At 44.4% G+C, this 19,276-nt stretch overlaps 1 protein-coding gene across 3 annotated transcripts in view; it reads right to left on the bottom strand.

The window, feature by feature from the left end:
* The window catches only part of tiam2a (TIAM Rac1 associated GEF 2a), a 67,906-nt gene that overhangs the window by 26,877 nt on the left and 21,753 nt on the right, over window positions 1–19,276 (bottom strand). For 2 of the 3 annotated variants that reach the window (XM_010731267.3, XM_027274677.1), the window contains exons 3-11: window positions 17,444–18,619; window positions 13,978–14,434; window positions 13,592–13,764; window positions 12,453–12,677; window positions 9,143–9,328; window positions 8,696–8,839; window positions 5,598–5,654; window positions 726–902; window positions 75–179 (exon numbers count right to left, since the gene is read on the bottom strand). In XM_010731267.3, the coding sequence (XP_010729569.3) occupies window positions 75–179; window positions 726–902; window positions 5,598–5,654; window positions 8,696–8,839; window positions 9,143–9,328; window positions 12,453–12,677; window positions 13,592–13,764; window positions 13,978–14,434; window positions 17,444–18,613 (2,694 nt within the window). In that variant the 5' untranslated portion in view covers window positions 18,614–18,619. Of the gene's footprint in view, window positions 1–74; window positions 180–725; window positions 903–5,597; window positions 5,655–8,695; window positions 8,840–9,142; window positions 9,329–12,452; window positions 12,678–13,591; window positions 13,765–13,977; window positions 14,435–16,847; window positions 16,944–17,443; window positions 18,620–19,276 lie in introns of those variants that run through there. The other variant, XM_027274678.1, reaches the window with a different exon arrangement.

The following is a 19,276-nucleotide window of genomic DNA, read 5'->3' on the forward strand; positions in this document are numbered from 1 at the left end:
TCAATACACATTAAATAAACGCAGATAATGAAGAGCGCTTTGTGTGATTTTTTTTTTTTTTTTGCCCTCCTCACCACATAACAGAGGAGCTCTCCAGGAGCCACGTATCGAACCTCCACGTCCTGTCCCGCTCGTCTGTGCAGTCGGAGACAGTGCAGACCCGGGTCCAGCTGTTTCACCTGTTTACACAAGAGTCCTTTAATGTTCAGCCGCCTGTATGCACAAAATCATCTGACACATTTCATGCACCAGCGCTTTGTCTGACAGCTGCTGTATGGCCGAGGCGTGAATTATTCACCGACTTTACACTTAGTGATAGGAAATTTGCTGTAATTTGCTTAAGGGACTATAGTGTGTGTGTGTGTGTGTGTGTGTGTGTGTGTGTGTGTGTGTGTGTCCATCTATTTGCAGTCATTCTTAGGGGACAGTGTGAAGTCAGACCCTGGATGAATAGGTGTGTTATTTCAAGCCTTAGGGAGCATGGTACAACCGGATTTGCTTTAACAAAGCCCATTAACAAGTCCACACCTGACACAGTTGGAAATTTTTTCTTAACATTTTTGGACAGGTTTCCATTCCCACATCACAGGAAAATAAATTTTCAACATTAGGTATAAACAGCAGGATCAGTGAAATTCTACTAGTGAGAACTCTGCCACAACAACTGTCAGGAGTGCGCAACAACTGTAGTGGGTGTCATCATTTCTCCGCAACTGGCCGCCAACCTTGCAGGCTGCAGAGAGAAGGTCGGCCGCTGTCTGGTCTCTGCTGACGGGAACTTGGACTGTCAGGCCGTCTGGCATGTAGACACACGTCAGCGTGTCTGTGGCGCCCCTCATGCTGTCCCACACACCGCCATCAGGGGGCGACATGGAGTAAATGCTGGTCATCACGTCCAGCCTCTGTGGGGGAGATAGAAAGAGGGTAAGACGGGAGGGTAAAGAAAGATTAAAAAAAAAAGAAGGGGGAGGTGGAGAGGACTGGATGTAGGAGAGAGTGAACAGAAGAGGAGAAGAAGGAGGTAAACAGAGAGGGGGGGAGAGGGAGCGGTAGACTTGCGACAACAAGCACACAAATCAATACAGTTCCATTAGTTTAAATGCTTGGCTGTGGATCAAGCAGCGGCTCAAAGATGTCATACAATTAGCCTTTTAGAAATTCATTTGACAACATAGATGGCAGTTGCTCCACATAATAGTCATCATAATGACCGTGTACACAAGACAATTGGCAAGGGTCAACTGGCTGCAGTCTAGACATCCAGAGGAGATGCAGTGCTCCCCAGGACTTATTTGGTTTGAAAAACCACAAGAGTAATTTAGACTAAAGTGATGTATCGGGCCAATTTATTTAAACATCAGTCAAACCTTCAGATCAGCCATTTGAAGGTTATCATTTGTTGGTGGCATTAACAGTGAGGTTTAAGTTGGGTATTGAGGCAGAGGGGGGGTTAAACCCACCGCTCGGCCTCACAGGCAGCCATTTGGGGGTTTTGGTTGCGACTCTGTGTCTCTGGAGGGAAAAGCGCCACTGCTTCATTGAGGGGGCTGTGGGGGAGACACCACAGCCCAGCCTAAGACCGCAATTATCAAGGCCCTGGATCTTGAGGAAAGGCTCAATCACACCAAATGTACTGAAACTCATGGTCTGAAGAAGCCAGTGATTCAGCACTTCTGACAAAGACGATATGACTTCTTGATTCAACTGAGACACGGGACCAAGAGGGATAATTGCATAAGTGAATAGGTCTGGGTATATAGCGATGTTTTAAGTGCATTATGAAGTCATAAAACTGCAGAGTGGTGTGTGTGTGTCTCTGAGGCTTAATGTTTAATGTGCATGTGTGTGAGCTTTCATGTCTATTTCAGAATCTGGCCGCCTGCTGTTGATGCATCACCTCAAGAGGAAAAAGACCTTTTTTCCCTGCCATACAAAAAGCCCATAGGGACAAGCTAAGGTCTCTGATTTAGAGCATCACTTAGCTCCACACAAATACAAATGCACTTTCTCAGGGTTCCTCAGACAAACACACACACACATACAGAGACAAACATTAGCCCCATTTTCCATCTAAACGTCCCCTTGACTAATCTCACAGCCAAAATAAAGGCCACCAATGTTCTGAGGAAAATGTTTCCCTACCCTGTAGGGATGGAGGAACACAAGGTGCCACTTCAACACCCACCTCTTTAGGGATGTGAGGTCATGCTTGCAAACAGAGGATGAAAAAAAAAACAAGCCGTCGTGGCAACTGGTTGCATAACCGCCCCGTTTGTGTCCCAGCAACATGGTGTGACCGGAAAACTAAGATTTGGTTGCCTACACTGTCCTGACCAGCGGCTGACTAACACTGTACACTCATTCATGGTCAGAGAGGGTTGTAACAGGCCGACGGTTGCCTGGTCAACGCTCCATAAAAGACTGCCAAGAGTCCAGCCCAGGCACGCGTTGGACTTCAACAAGTGCGCTGTGTGGTGAGACGTGTGTGTGTGTGTGTGTGTGTGTGTATTCAGCCAAATAATTTAAACCAATACTTCAGAGTTTCCTCTAAAGTGTGGAAATTATTTCCAAGCAAGCAGTCCTCCACCCTGGAGCCTCTAAAGATGGAATGTGGAGTAAAGGACGGTTTAGTGGCCGCTGCGAAAAATACACCCTTTCTGTTCCACTTAGCAACTGGGTGACACAAATATTACAGCGCTGCCTCAAATAGATATGGTGACCATGAAGAAGAAACAGAACAGTAGTTGAAGACAATTTCCTTCTTTTACATCTATTAAAAGAGTATTACCCTTCATTTCCTCAAAGGTCCACCCAAGGTTCCTCTTTCCAACACCGTGACACACTTTTCCACACCCTGACACATACGAGGTGACAGTCATGACCACCCTTAATGGCCAGCACTAGGTGCCAGATTTTTAGACATGACTTCAAAGTTAAAGCAGAGGTGTGTGTCTGTGGGTAGTGGAGTGTGGTGAGATGTGGTGACAGGATGAGAGATCAATATGTCATGGGTCTGAGTGCTGGGAACGTGATCACCAGCAGGTAAAGTAAAGCTTTTTTTAAATGAGACATAAAACACGTGTCGCAGGTTGTATTTCATTTCCACAGATGAGGAACATGAAAGGAGAGGGAGCTAAAGCTGAATCTCCAGCTTTAACCACCCTGCTCTGGAACATTTCTATATATGAATTGTTCAAGATGAGTGTGAGAAGTTAGAAATAGTAACAAAAGTTGAGCATTTGTGTCATGTTGTCTAACAGTCAAAACATATTCACGCACCCCGCTGTTGACAGACTGAGTGGGTGGATGGAGCATTTGAAGAGTAAACTATGGTTGTGTTTTAACCTCCATGACAACCTCTGTATTACTGATAAGTTCATCTCATATAGATGTTTATCTCTCTGTCTCCCTTCCTTAAGCAACAGTCACAGCATACAGCATCAGCACATGAGCACATCTGCAGCCTGCTGAAATTGCTAGTTGATTATAATTGTGTCGATAAGGACAGTAACCACATGTATGAACATAAGATATACAAGCTCACGCAAGTTATACGACTACAAGAAACACAGGCACACACATACAAACACACCCTTCACATGATTTCTTATTAGTGTTATTCAAAAGGATTTAAGACCCAAGTAGGACAACAGACGCAAAAAACCATCAAGACAAAGATGAAGAACTGCATGTGCCGACAAAAATCAATACAGCTGTGTTATCCTCTCTCTTTTCCTTCTTCCCACCCTGAAGACTCTTAATCCCCACTAAATCAAGCCATTTTCCACACCCGCGTCCAAATCTAGGAATGATTGGAACACTCAACCGCATTTTTAGAAACATTAAAGCGTCGACCCGATGAAGGCCGTTATTGTTTCCCCGAACCACTTCCTGTCCATTTCGAGGCCCTTAATGGGGGCAATTTTAACACTCGCCACATTCACCACAGACTCATAATATGAACCACTGCATCCTTCATAACACCCAGCCTGCTCTGTCTAAAAGTGTTCATTATTTGATAAGATTTTATTTGAAGGAACAAAGAGAAAAGATATTTATAACACTATTCTTATGGAGAAGAATACAAGCTCAGCTCAGTTATTAGATATTCAGTTTCTTGGTCAGAAGACAGTTGGAGAAGTTCTCCATTAAAGAAATAGTTTGATATTTTGTGAAATATTCGCATATCTTTCTTGCCACGAGTTGAGGACTTAAATATATAAATGATACAATGATATGATATAAATCTTTTCAACTAACTTTCAGCAAGAACGTATCGAACTGTTCCTTTAAAGAACCAGCATGTAGGATTTAGTGGCATCTATTGACGTAGTTGTCGATTGCAACCCTCTCATTTCACATGCTACTGCTCCTACTTAATGTGAAGCAGAAACTACGGTAGCCATGACACACACCAGAAAATGTGAAAGTCCCCTGCCCAGTGTCAGTGTTCGGTATGTCCGTTTTGGGCTACTGTAGAAATACAACATGGTTCAACATGACGGACGGACTCTGTGGAGGAGGACCCACAATGTCGGTAGAAATAAAAGGTTAATTCTAAGGTAGCACATCATCTCTTTCAGGTGATTATAAACTAATGAAAACATAGTTATGCATAATATATTTGATTTATATATTACACATATTCTGCAAATCTAAATCTTACACACTGGACACTTAAAGAATAATCCTGGTTAATTTATTGAAACCTGGGTCTTATCTGAAAAACTGTACATCATTCTTATCAGAAATAACAACATTACCTTTAGCAAGTCAGCTATGATCTAGGAATGCAGCGGAGTTGTGTGTGTTCAGAAATCTCAGCAATTAGAAGCACAAAAATATCAGAATAGATATAAAGGATGAAGAATGAGCTAAATGATGCTGTAACAGGCCGCAAACATTGCCTACTCTGCTGAAGCAGGACATGAAAAAGCCTGACGAAGACATGTGGAAGCTTGAAAAGAGCGAGGTTTGGAGCCAAAGCTTGCAGCAGTATTTCACACTTCTTTGATCTAAGCATGTATAACAACCCAATAACCTGCGAGTGCTGCAATTCCAGTGTCTGGCTGCTCAGATGGCTGACATCCACACTCAATCATTCAAGTCTCTGACCATAAACCTATACATTCACACTTTTAAATCAATGCTTCTGGTCTCTCTATTAACTCAATTATGCTGTTAATTGAAGCCATGTCCACATCAGAGTTTACCACTGTTCTACCTCTATTAAAAATCTTCTGAGGTCTTGTTGGATATGCTGTCTATTTATCTTTCATACACCTGCAAATCAACATCAAAAGAATCTCTGCTTTGAAGTAATATACCCAGGCAGACACACACACACAATTTCTGATCCACTCTCACACACATACACACACCCTATGTAACAATATCTTTGCACGGCCCACTATCAAAGCCACGAAAAGACAGCAGAGGTCAAAGTAACAGCGGACCAGTTTCTTCACGCTGAAAACTGATAATTCGGCACATAAAATGGTACCACGGGATGGGGTGTGACAGATGGCGGTGGAATTTTTAAAAGATATATCAAAGATCCACAAACTGTTAAAAAGTTACCCAGCGCTGTGACTCACCTCAGTGCTCCTGGGAGGTAGGGTGTATGTTTGACCTCCAGCGTCGCTCTCAAAGATCTGAAATCAAGAGAAAGACAGTTAGAGGTACAGACAGTAGGGCACCGCACTGATTGACTCATGAGCGATTAAGTGCCCAGCCACTTCAGCAACACAATATTAGACACACGCAGTGCTATTATGTAGCTAATTAAAAACTACGTGCGGCTGGTGCAATGCTTTGATACTGGTTCCAAACAGGATCTGTAGCCTTTGAAGGTGCAATGGTGGAAATATGCTGTGTGTGTGAGTGAAGGTGGTGTGTGTGGATATGGAGTAGATTCTCTGTAGGAGAGAGATGAAAGGGGTAAACAGTTCAGTTATAGATCGGGAGAACAAGCACTCCCCTCCTTCTCCATCTCCACATCCACCAATTTTAGAGTTGAAGTCTCTCCATCCTTGATCCATTCCATCTTCAACCTCTCCTCCTCCCGACTTGTGATTGTTAGGCATGTTGTGTGAGGCTAAGCTCAGTGCTAGAGGTGACTTTCCAGCCTGTGAGGGCTTTAACAACGCTATAATACAGCAGTGACACGGAGCCATCACACTGCTATGTGAGGGGTGTAACACCAGTCTTCCCTCAAACACGCTGCAGTTATCAGGTTTTGTGGATATACTTTGTCACCGGGCAGAAGACACATGATCGGTGGCATGGCTGGTGACAGAAATGGGACATTATGTTCTCAAAATGGGTCTGAGGAAAGCTCAAAGTGCTTGTATTCTGCGGTGAGTGCGGTGTGATGGCATGCACGCTACACTTGCTGTATGGAGACTTGCAGGATTACTTTTCTATAAAAACAATCGCAAGAAGTAGCCTTCTAAAAAAAGTCAAACTCTCTCAGCTCCTGTTATGGTGGGCAAGAACCCTCATCTGACCTCCGAACAGAGAGTACATTAGCTCTCCCTCCCCAACACGAGGACATTTATAAAGTGGCAGTAAACAGTGCTGCTTCGCCGTAAACTGACTAATTTTAGAAAGCTTTACCGACTCTCCCACAAATCCTCAGACCTTTCTGGCCTACTTCCCACAGCCCTGTACCGGCCAGCTCCTTTACTGTATACATAGCTCCCCTAAGAGGGATAAGAGATGAGAAAACAAGAGGGAAGGAGATGTTGGAAAAGGGAGGGGGGGTAAATTTGGCAAGGTTGTAGAGTGTGGCGTCACAGTGGTAAATGAGATTTAGGCTTAGTCAACATAGATGAGTCAGTATGGAAACTGTGGGAGAAGTACCGCCAGCTAACACTCTGATGTTTACGCTCTGAGAAACAGGGGGGGTTTGAGAGAGAGGATGCAGCTGAGGGGGGGTAAATGGTGAGAGAAATTGGGGTGGGAGAGCAAGAAGGATGAAACTAGGTTTAAGGGATTAAATAAGCAGGATAGAGGTAGAAAGGGGAATAAATGGAGAGCAAAGGGAGGAAAGCACCAAAAGAAGATATCTCAAAAACCTTGGACAAAGCACAGAGAATCTGAGAGGGCAACAAGATTAAGTGCACGGAGAGGAGTTTGGTTCCTCAGACGGCCTTCGCTGTCCAAATCCTTTACTTGTAAACATGTGGCAGAAGTGCCAGGGAGTGGATGATGACACTTAAAATGGCTACGACTCAATTTCCCGCAGAGAACAACTAAAACTGAAACACTACAATTATTTAAATTAAAAAATAACAACACAAAAACAGCAGATGTCTACGAAAAACCAGCACGCTGAAAATCCCTCAAGGTACTTAACTAGTCATTTTCTGTTCCGTATTAGCCTCTATGTAAAAAGCAAAATACCCGAAAAGCTCTAAAACTTGTAAGAGAAGGGGGACCTGGACAAAAAAAATAAAAAAATAAAAAAGGGAAGGCTGTTTAATATTTAGCGTCTTTACACCAACCATCTGCCGATGTCTGCGGGGCTGAGGAAAGAGTGGAGAATGCCATCTACCACACATGGCTTTCAATAATTCATGTGTGTGCTGCAGCACCACCGCGACCTTCTGCACTGCGAACTGTAACTGGGCCTCATTAGGCCGGCCTGCTGGAGTTCCCCAGCAAAAAATAATAATACATGTGTACGCGCGCACACATAACCAGCCGCTGACAGACGTGCGTAAATACACAAATAAATATCACAGGAGAGGTGATGGGATGGGTGAGCCAGATAAGAAACAGGACAGGGAACATTTTGTAAACAGGCAGGAGTCACCTCACCTCCTGAAGAAAATGACCGGATCGCTGATGTTCATCAGAACCACACTCCTCTCCCTTCCTATACACTCAGTTAATGAATCGGGGTCTATAAAAAACTTGAGCAAACGCACTCTTCCTGTGGCGATTCTGAAAATAGACCACCAAGAGTAGAGTGATCTCCAGGGCTGTATCTTCAGGGCGCAGAGTGGTGGTTTTCTGTATCAATAAATAACCAGCTTGTATGAGTCTAATTACCAACCTGAGAGGATTTAGACTACCCCTCTGCACCTGGGTGAGGAATGCTCCTCTGTGTTTATGTTGATGGGAGGTGCACACTCAAAATTACCAGGACGCAGGGGGGGATGTGAGCTTATGTGCTTCTAATTAATAAAATCATCCTCAGGGGGGAAATGTGCTAAAAGTGCTGCAAGACCGTACCAATCTCCTGCTTCCTTTCATGTCAGGGATTGTACGTGCAAGTAAGCCATAAGCCAACATGTCTTCAGGTTGTTTCATTAACAAATATGCACAACGTGCACTCAAGAGTGTTAAGTAACGAGACGCAGCTTTTCTCAGCGGTACGGTCCCAAGAGACTGCACGCTCATGTTATGTGTGTGGGCAGTTTCCCCTGCTGAATACATGAAGTGGGTGATCCTGCATTAAGAATCTGTTAATCCAGACCACTTGAACAGTTTCATTACTCCAGGATCCAAGAGAGATTATTTCATGTCACTTCAAGGTCTAAGCGCTTTCAACGCTGGCAAGAATACAAAGTGAGGAGGACTTTGCTACAACCTTTAAACTTAAGAAAAAAAATGACTTCTGGTTACATATAGGTATCTATATCTATTATTTTAATATCTGTGAGGCTGTGTGTGTGTTCAGTAGTACCTGTGATGCAGAGGGCCTCTTGTCCCGGCCTCTCTTTGTAAGATTGTCAAGGCCTTTGAGCGAGGAGAAAAGGCCTCTCTTGCGCTGTCTGTAAGTCAGGGACAATGAGCGCTTCCTGAGTGTGGCCTCATCTCTGGAACAGATCTGAACAGATACACACTATCAGTGCAGTGCAATCATTTAGCTCAAAAAAGAATCACGTCTAATCAGAGCATCTTAATTAGGTTTATTTTCCTGCAGTAATGCATAAAGGGAGTGTTTGTAGAAACTTTTTTTTAGTATCAAATGATTAAAAGATTTTCAAGGTTGCTGTTCTACATCATGTAAATTAAAACTGAAGTGTCACATGTAAAAAGGAATGTTTTCAAAAGCATCAAAACAAGATACACTGCTGCTCCTCTTTAGTCATTAGTCATTTATCCCAAGGCCTGTCCTGGGCTTCCTCACCAGTGCATGGAAGGAGGACACAGAGAAGATCCCCAGGCGTCCCAGGGTGGATTTGGTTGGGCGGCTGGCGATTGCGAGCAGGCTCTTTGGGTTGGGCAGTTCTCCACCTTGTAGGCTGGCCAGGTAACAGCGCATCCTAAACAGGTCCATGTTAAACCTCTCCAGGTTCTGCTCCCACTGCTGGATCTGAAGGTAAAAGGCGAGATTGTAAATATTAAGAAGGTTTGATAGAGTGAATTTTGTGACTGTTTTTGTGTGTTGGCTGAGAAAAGAGGGGGCTAGGAGAGGGGAGAATGGAGGGAGGCAGAAAAGGGAGATCCAGGGTCAGTAGAGTACTTTCCATCAAGCTGCAATTGCTTGCAGATGTTGGTGGAGGGTGAGGGTACAAATTTGTGGAGGGGTTGATAGTGATGAGGGACTGCATATCTTGCAGAGGAGTGAGTGTGAGTGCAATAATTTCTAATGCCCATTTTTTATGTAAGTCCAGAGAGAGGGGTGATGTTGCACAGACCACCCATTAAAACGTCCGCCCAGTACAGACACACAGTTTACAGTTGCATTCCCTCTATCTCAGTTTGCACTATGTAAGCTATGAGAAAGTACTTATTTTGTTGGCTGGAGACTGGGTTTAATGAGAACACTCTAGTTAAACAACCCTCTATAACAACTAACTTTAATAGCTCTCGTCTGCACTGTGAGTTCATTTACAATAACACACCCTATGGCGTTGTCCAATTAGGCTTCATTCACTCGGATGGCATTCTTTAGAATTAGGAACACACTGAGTAGGGACAGGAGGATGCTGTTTTATGAACCTCTGACTTTTCAAGCATTTTAAACAAATAAGTTGCCCAGAAGTCCCCATGAGACCATACAGGGCTATGTCATGAAAATGCCTGTGTATGTGCAGGTGGCCTTGGTTAACAAGCCTTGAGTCAATGACATCCAGCAATTATTCCCATTCCAGACTTCGACCATGAGGATGACAGCTAAGAATCCACATGCAGTGGTTTAAAAAAAAAAAAAAACCTTGCATCTGGCATGTTGGTTATCTAAATCATTGAAAAAATGAATAAACACTAGAGTGAGGCATTAGCCCTTCTTGAAGCAGGGACAGATAAGGATGCAGAGATCAGATTTACCTCAGTATGGATTAATTTTGAAATATACTAATTTGCCTAGGTGCTTCACACTTAACAGAATAATGCAGCTTATAAAGAGACACATCTCCCCTCTTGCAAATTAAAAGTCCTAAACAATAAAACACACTGTTCGTACTTCATACACATGACTCAAGAGTTTTGTAGTTACTAGATTTCCTCGGTCTGTTATGACATGTACCTTTTAGTAACTAATGTTAGCAAACTTTAGCAGGATATTGCCGAACAACAGACATTACTGAATCAGTTTGCTGACCGATGCTAATGACTGTCACACTGTGTTTTAGCATTATCCCGTAATTGTCACTTGCGGACATAGTTGCAGCAGGTCAGCAAAGGTTATTTCACAAAAGTCGTGTTTTACTATAATTACCAGCTTATTACCGGTCACTGCTTTGGACTATAGAGAGCTTATGGGTAGCTTTGGGTACTATCCTTTGATAGTAACTAAAACACATTTTTTATGTTTGATTGTTCTCGAGTCATTCTGTATAACACGATATTTTGAAGATTATTTAATTTTGAAGGGAGTAAAGTTCAAGACAAATTTAGGGTTGTTCCTTTAGAGAAATGTCTCTGCGTAACCAAGATCCCAGCATGCTTCAGATTTAACCGTCATCTGGATCTGTTTGTCAACAGTCAAATATCTGCATCTTCATTCAGGGATGTACTAAAATAGTCCTGTGCATGAAATACGATTTGATGATTCATGCTGGGGTGCATCCCTGATGAAAAGGAATTTTTTAATAGAGGCCTATATGCAGTCTTTATGCAGCTAGCAGGCTTGATTCAGTTTAGTGAGACAATCAACCAACATCAGTGAAAAGAAAGGCATGTTTGGGCCCATCTGCCCTGCGTGCACAACTTATTTACATCCATTTCAGAGCCATTAGGCTCAGCAGAAATAAGCCTTTCTTTGAACAGATTCTCATCTTTTCTTATTTTCCCCCTTTAACATCTGCCCCTGGCTCTCTGTAAAAGCCCTAATGCATAATAAGTCTTTCAATGCAACTTGATCGCTGTGTGTGTATGTGTGAAAGGGGGCAAAGGCAGTCTTCAAAGGAGGTCTCCTGGCACTGAGTACACACGGGTGGGGGTAGGGCACATCAGAGTAATGCCCTGTTGGTGCTAGTCAACCCCACCGAAACCTTAAATCTATCATCAGCCTCGGGGCGCCTGTATCAGAGTCTTGTCCCATACCCCTCTGACCCTATCATTGACTCCAACCCCGTCTGTCTCCTCGTCTACTCTGAGGTGGCATACTGGTTAATTGGAAACAGATACAAGCATGCAGTCAGTCAGTCTCGTAGTCAGGCAGGGACATCTCCACTGGTCATTACTGCGGTGAGCTGTCCAGCTTCTATCTCACTGGTTCCTCATAATAACATACTCATATTTCCACTCGGCACGCTTTAACTTAACACCAAATAACAGCCCTCCGAAAACTGACGGCTACAGCAGCATATGTGCAAGTGTCAATTTCTCGCGGATAAGCAGTCAGCGCACATACACGTGAGCTAAAACCTACGCAGATGCAGGATGTATGAATTTGCTTTAAGACACACTTCAAGTCACTGGCCACCTGAGTCACAGGTGAAGAAAAAAAGATGTTGGATTTTCCCACATTTCACAACACCAGTTTCTTGTAAAAGTGTTTGGGTTCTTGCTCAGCTATAGGTTATGGGCTTTTTATATCCGGCAGTAATCTGCTGTATGTGGGCTACAGCACAGCGCTGGGTGCTTTGGATTCTCCCCCAGGCCATGAGGAGGAGGAGGAAGAGGATAATGCATGTTGAGAGCCCATTACCAGGAAACATCTGGAATCCCAATCTGATGCTTAGGGAGTGAGCTGCTCCCCTGGGCCTGTCGCGATGCGTTTGGGGACTGATGCATTTAGGACACTTCACCCACCCACCCAAAGACAAAAATAAAGAACAAGCTTGTCACCACAGACACAAAAACAGGAAAATTAAGTAGGGCATACAAATCACATGGAATAGCGACACACAGAGGAGTCTAGGGATCATAACTCGGCATGAAAAGAGCAAATGTCACACCTCCTAATCTATCAATGCTCGTACAAAATCTACTTATGACAGAGGCCTCTGATATTCTCACCATCAGAACATTGCCTCTCACCATCGCCTCACCTGGTTCTCAATAGCCCTGCGGTTCTTGGGGTCGCTGACCACCGTCAACTGCAGCTCGGCCATCTTCTTCATCTTCCCATCCATGTCGATCTTCTGCAGCAGGCTGCGGACCTGGCTCCGCAGCAGGCGCACTGTATCCTCCTTCCCCTGGCGCTTGGCCAGAAGGGAGGCACTGGCAGAATGGATGGCTGTCACCCAGTTCTCCAGGTCGGTCTGGTTGCTGGCCTGTAAGGGCAAAGAGAGAGAGGAAGTTCGATTTGATGAAGCAGCCAGGCCAATATTTCCCGTTACAAGTTGGATTCAGAGATGTGACAGTTGATTAATCTACCTGGATTGCCAATGTACTGCTATTGTGTTATTCAATCGTATATCACAATAAGATCATTGGGTGGCAAGCTGGGCTTTGCTGGATCAATAAAAAAAATGTGATTAATGGTGTCTCTATGAAAAAGCTCAGATCTACTGCTGGAATCAAACATACGTTTTGCCTCTTAATGAGCCATTATATGATCATCATCATTGTGTCTTTATATGGTGATTCACTCAGAAGCAGCACGCTGGTTCAGAAATCAGTCGTTTAGAAGGAAAATGAATCATGCTCAACAGGCCATGTTGTCGAAACTAAAAAGAATAAAACCCATGCTGTCTTCATGTTACAGAATGATTACCTCTCTTAATGTCTCTAGGGGCCATGTCAACTACACATTATTTGATTAGATATAGGTCCAGGCACCACGACATATGGCACTCTGGGAAGTTTGTAATCCTAAAATGGAGGAGGATGCATGGAAAGAGCTAAGGTTAGGCCTGAATTTGGTAGTAATATGTAGGTCAGTAAGCACAATGGTCAAATAGGACGTGCTCTCAGACCCCTTAGCTGGAAAGTTTGGGTCCTAACTCGGCAAAATTTGTCATTTCATATGCTACACTTAAAGGAAGGGAAGTGTCTGCCTCGTATAATTCAACTACAACCGTGTACTGATGTGTTACTTTAGTGATCATTCGTATATAGGATGGTGCAGTGTTTTGTATGAGAGCAAGGGAAACAATGTGGCAATATGTTACAGTCAAACAATAACTTGTGACTTTCTAATGCAACATTTCAAAGAAATGTTCAGGGACTAACTGGCGTGCTTCACCTGGAAGAGGTAAACGTCTCCATACGAGTTGCTGAGGCAGAAAACATTCTCCTTTTTCGGGTGCTCGGGAACAGCCTGGACAATGCTGTCCTCAGCCAAGAGAGCATAGCGAGGTGACAGCTCCTGCTCCGGAGAGCCTTTACCGTAAGTCTCGTAGAACAGTAACGTGCATCCTGGAAAAGAGAGAGAGTAGAAATACTGACACGACGACAAATCTGCCCCTCCCCACTCCTCAAAACCGAATTATTGAATTAATTACATTTTGGATAATCTGCATAACTTTGACCTATTTAAAAACCACAGGTCAGCACATTCTTTAACTCAATTTCAAGGCATGTAATTGTTTCCCCTCACTTGCACACCCCACCTCCTACATTCAAGCTCACCTTTCAGAGTCACCCAGTACTGCTTCCACTTGCGGCGGGTCACCAGCTCCAGCTTCCTGTCCTTGTGCAGGGTGACGAGGGGTTTGAAAGAAAGCCAGCCGGCCCGTCTGACCACCCCCTGCTCCTTTTCAAACAGCAGATCCAGCTGCTCCAGGGAGCCCTCAGCCGACTCGCTGCTGCTCTCTCCTTCTTCGGTGCCCGTGGATGGGTCTCTTCTTTCACCGCCTGCCCCTCCACCGCCTGGTCCAGTGCCTATCTCCAGCTCCCTCATGAAGTTCTCATAGATATTCTGGCGGATGGCATCGCTGGTCGTTTGGTGAATGGCTCCCGATGATTGGGCCCTGGAGGCTCCTGGGAACCAGAGGAGGCTTGAAACTTGGGAAGGGGAGCTGGTGTCTGCAGTCAGGCCATCAACCCCACTGTCAAAGGCATCGCTCAGGTCCTTGTACCTGGTCTCCTGATGAGGGACAACAAGTAGAGAAGGTGAGTGTTGGACTGGTTAACTAGCTGTTCTCATCTAAACACATATTCGCCCCCAGATGTATACACCTCCATCTACAACAAAGCTTACATTGGGACAAAACTGTGCTTAGCCCAAGGTGTTGCAAAACTGGAGGAGAAACTCTTGAAAAAAAAAATCAAGTCAAAACACTGAAACCTACTTCAAAGTCTACATTACAGTCTCTGAATCTTTCGCTAGGCTGAGAAAGTGGGACAAATTTCCTGTGATGGCACCTGGGAGGTTGGAAACCTCGAGGCTCAGACAATTTCACGTCATTTGAGGTCGACTGCGGCTTCCCAATTCCCCAAATGAACACTTGATGGAATTGCACTCTTTCAAGCCTAATGACAGCATACCTACACTTGACTAGATTGCAGCATTGATTCTGCCCCTGGCAACAGAGCAGAGTGCTCTCAACATGCAGACAGACAGTATGTGCCATCACGCCGGAGCTCATCCTCCGTCTTTGTTTGTCCCTGCGTCTCACTCAGCATCATCCATGCCTTCTCCATCTTCATTTATGCTATTACTATTGTTAATATACTGGAATCGTGTTTTTATTGATTCCTGAAGGAGTATTTTCCTATCACATCCTGTAACCAGAAAGCTTAGAGCCCGTGTTCTGCTCCAGGACAGCAATGAACTTATTGAACCCACAGCGTTCAGTTGAGGATAGTCTTTGTTTAACCATTACGTCCACCCGCCACCACAAAACACACAGTATTTGTATAATAAAGCCGTAAGGAAATGTGTACTGAGCACAGGGTGGGTCTTTTTCAGCTTAGTCTGAATGTGCCCACCCCCTCCCAGTTGTATTCCAGCTGCTTTTCATTACAAGCAGGTTCTTGGCCTTTGGCATCAGGGTTGTGGTGTGACCTTTAAACCCACAACAGAGTCCAGGTGGAAGGGAATCAGAGCTGAAGGTGCTCCTGATTTTGGGTTGAGCTGAAAGGAGGCACTGTATCCAGGCCTTGGAGATATATGCCACTGAGGTTTGGCAGTCGGCAAAATGGCCCCCAAAGGACAGAAGAAATTCAGGGCCATAATTAGCTTAAAGCACGGCAGTAACCTATCCATGAACTTGTTGCAGGTCATGACAGTCACTATGATTGAGAGCTGCAGGTATCAAACAGTAATTCTGGTTTTTTTTTTGCTTTAAATGTGTCCAATTAAACTATGTCAACTAGTGTGAATGTAGTTTAAAATTAAAATTTACCAATACTATAAATATATACCAATATTAAAATGTTTCGTGAGGATCTCTGTAAGGAAAAACATCTTTCTATATGCTTTATTTCTGGATGACTGAAGTAAATCAGCGGGTCCTATAGCCAGCCCCTTTAAACAGCCAAGCACCCATGATAGATTAGCATGGCATTACGACTAGCAGGAGATTTAGAGGCAGACGTTACTAATGTAAAGTGAAAGCTTAAATGAATACTGTCAGTCTGCTGCGTATTTGTCACTACAGGACCGAGTTGCAGTGTCAGGGCAAAGTATCTCATATATTTCACTTAGCATTCGCTGCTAAAGCACAAGGAGAAACTCACAAATTCTTACTCTAACAAAGAAGAGAAGGTCAACTGAATACAACGGTTGTTCTGTTTTATCCTTTGGTTTGTTGTCAGACCCAACTGAGTGAACACCAATCCCTATTAGCAGATTTACTCTCTAAGGACTGTGAGAGGAGCCCAGAAAATCTGTACCACACAACAGCTAGAAAAACCAGAAGTCATTCATTTACATTAGAGGAGGGGTGGGGTTAAATCTTCAGCTAGGATTTAGTTTCACACTAACAGAGCCTCTCAAAGGCTTACAGCTATTCCCTTGGCAGTGCCCAAACAGCGTTCTTAAAACTTTTACAAGGCAAAGCTAAACGAATTAATGCAGAAACAATTGGCTTTCAAGCCTCAAAGACAGAGAGGGACACGAGTTCGTGCTCAGTTCCAACAAATGTTTGATGTCAAACTAAAGCTATTAAAAACGTACTGTTTGTAGGACAAAAATCACATGGTTCGTAAAATCATGTGAGGAACACATGCAGGCAAACTGCGGTTATTTCCAACCTCTCCTCCTGACCCGTGCCTGTATGGTTCAGTAAGTATCATTTAACTACTGGGAAAATGTATCAGCTGTCTGCTCTGTACGTCATATGCTTGGAATTTAATGTATCCATGCTCTATTTCTGAATTTCTATGCACTTCCTTAATTAATAGTATTCGGTATCTTTCTCTGTCATTCTGTGAGATCGCCCTCACAGCCTACATGCTGCAAACAAAAGCTAAACTAAAAACATCAACATGCAACAAGTACTGTACATTTAACAACCAATCACAATCCGTATGCAATAATACTCAGATGTACCCACCCAGATACAGTCATCATGACATCTGCACACCAGCGCCCAACTTCTCTTCCTTGTCGGTTCATCCATGTCTAACATTGTAATAGAAAGTACCTCTCATCCCTGTTCCACCCTCACAAAAACAACAAGACCCAGCGCTGGCCGCCTTACAAATTTCATTTTGTGCCGCCCCACTGTGCCCTGTCCTCAGACAGCTGGTGTTGTGGTGCTAAGGACCAGAGGACGGTGGTTGGTTCCTGGCCATGCCAGGACCACCGCTGTGGCTCACAATCAAATAAACCTTGCCAGACAGGAAACTATCTGTGTGTGGCTGTTACTGAGGCCTCTCCTGTCTACTAAGCTGTAGCTCTAAGGCTAGGGGTAACTACAACTACAGCAGACTACAAAAAGAGAGCATTTATCTACTCTGTACTGTGCGTAAACTATGAGGGGTATAAGTTATGGGGTTGGCTGCAAACACTACATGTATTCAACCTTTTGTTTTACATACCAAGAAGAGAAGATCTCTGTATGAACCCCCCTGTGAGTGATAAAGGAGTGTACATCTTTTAAAAAATGCAATCAATGTGATCCCCACTATTCATCCAGGCCAAACTTACCTGAGACTTCCTCTTCTTGCGGCTGAGGCTGCCTGTCCAGTCACTGAGGCGTCTTATGCGGTTTTTGATGGAGTCTTTCTTATGGAAGATGAAATCAGGTCCAGTCTGCTCCTGGTGCTGTTCCTGGTCAGGATACTGGTCTAGATCCTCACTCATGGTGTGGGCTTTGGCCCTGCGACAGGGCAGGGTATATGATGAATACTGGCGAGCATCAGGGCATTCTTCCTCCAGTGGAACATCCAGGACTGATGCAAAAGAGGCTCGGTGTGGCCTCTGGCTTGGTGGAGGTTCTTGTAACTGGGAGGCAAGGTCCCTGGCTGTAGGAAAGGTGGCAGCCATTGTGGAGTCCTTGTAGAGGTCTGTGATGGACACTGGGGCAGACTGTTCAGTAAAAGAGTCCAGCTGGTGGATGGGGGAGTGGACTAGGGTCCTGCTGGCAGAGCAGGGTTGGTCCTGCTCACACAGCTCTGTGCTGGGCCCCCATGGAGAGTCATACCAGGAACCATCAGAGCTCAGTGAGCTTCCCTTGCTGGTCCTGGCCGTTGAGGAGGTAGAGGCTGGCGGTGGACCACTGCAGTGGCCCTCTTGTCTACTGCCACTTGAGCCAGGCAGACTAGGAGTGGAGGCAGACTCCAGGTTAGGGGAGAACTTGAGCAGTTGTACAGGACCAGAAGCCTCGTCCAGAAGGAGAGGATTGCCTGAGGTGTTTGTGAACTCCACCCGGAGACTGCCATCCTTCTTGATCACAACCCGTGGGCTGCTCTGTTCCTCTAAAGCCTCATGCTCATCACTCTGTCCATTCAGTGTGCGCCCACTAAGATCAGCCCCATATGGATTATCCTCATATTCATCTGACATATGTCGCCTTTGTATACCACATCGGGGTGATCGATGCCAGCGATGCTCGCTTGGGTTGCCCCTTGTTCCCTTTGAGACATAGTCATAGTGCCTAGGGGAGTAAGGCGGCCGACTTTTAGCAGGGGACAAACAGCCACGACCGACACATCTGGCCTTGTACCCTGAGCCTAATGGGGCACTTTTCCACCATGTGTGGGGAGACAGAGTGTCAGATGAGCGAAGCTTCAGTGAGCATGGCTTCGGTTTCCCAGGGAACACAAAGCTGGTTCCTTTGGGGCCCTGGATGCTATATTGGCTCTCTGAATTTCCCATTGCTGCCTGGAAAAAAAATAGCAAAAGAGAAACATAACATAAGGGAGTATAATAAATATGGCATAGTCTGACATGATGCCAGCTCATCAGAGACATAAAATTAACTTATTACTCATAAACAATAATGACTACACTCCCATAAAACCATACCTTACACACACACACACACCATCATTGTGGGTGTTTCCAGGGTAAAACAGCAGCAGGTCTAATATCTTCCTCATGTAATTCACATCTGGTCATTAACCTGTATGGTCTCATTTTACTACAGTCTTCCATTCTTTTTATAGAAAAGTCAAATCAGATGGATGGGCTTTAAGCTGCTATGGCTGTTATGTGTGACAGAGTTCAAGACAATGCAAGATCACTTCCAGACTGTCCATAACACTCTTACATTAGTGACGGACAGCCGCTATAGCACATGATGTTATAGCACATTAACCTCTTGGACTGTAAGAGAGTACTGTCTGTGATGTGCTTACATAATAGGTAAGACTAAATACCTTCATCAGTCTTCAAGCCTTCAAATTAGGACACCAAGTAGATTAGGAACTTAAACAAACCTCTAAACATGTGGAAGGGACTGACACCCTATGTGAAGGCGCTACAAAACAAATCCAGGTTTAAAAATATTACCAAATAAATTATTTGAAGTAACATCCA

This window comes from Larimichthys crocea, chromosome XXIV, assembly GCF_000972845.2.
Source record: "Larimichthys crocea isolate SSNF chromosome XXIV, L_crocea_2.0, whole genome shotgun sequence".
Lineage (NCBI taxonomy): Eukaryota > Metazoa > Chordata > Actinopteri > Sciaenidae > Larimichthys > Larimichthys crocea.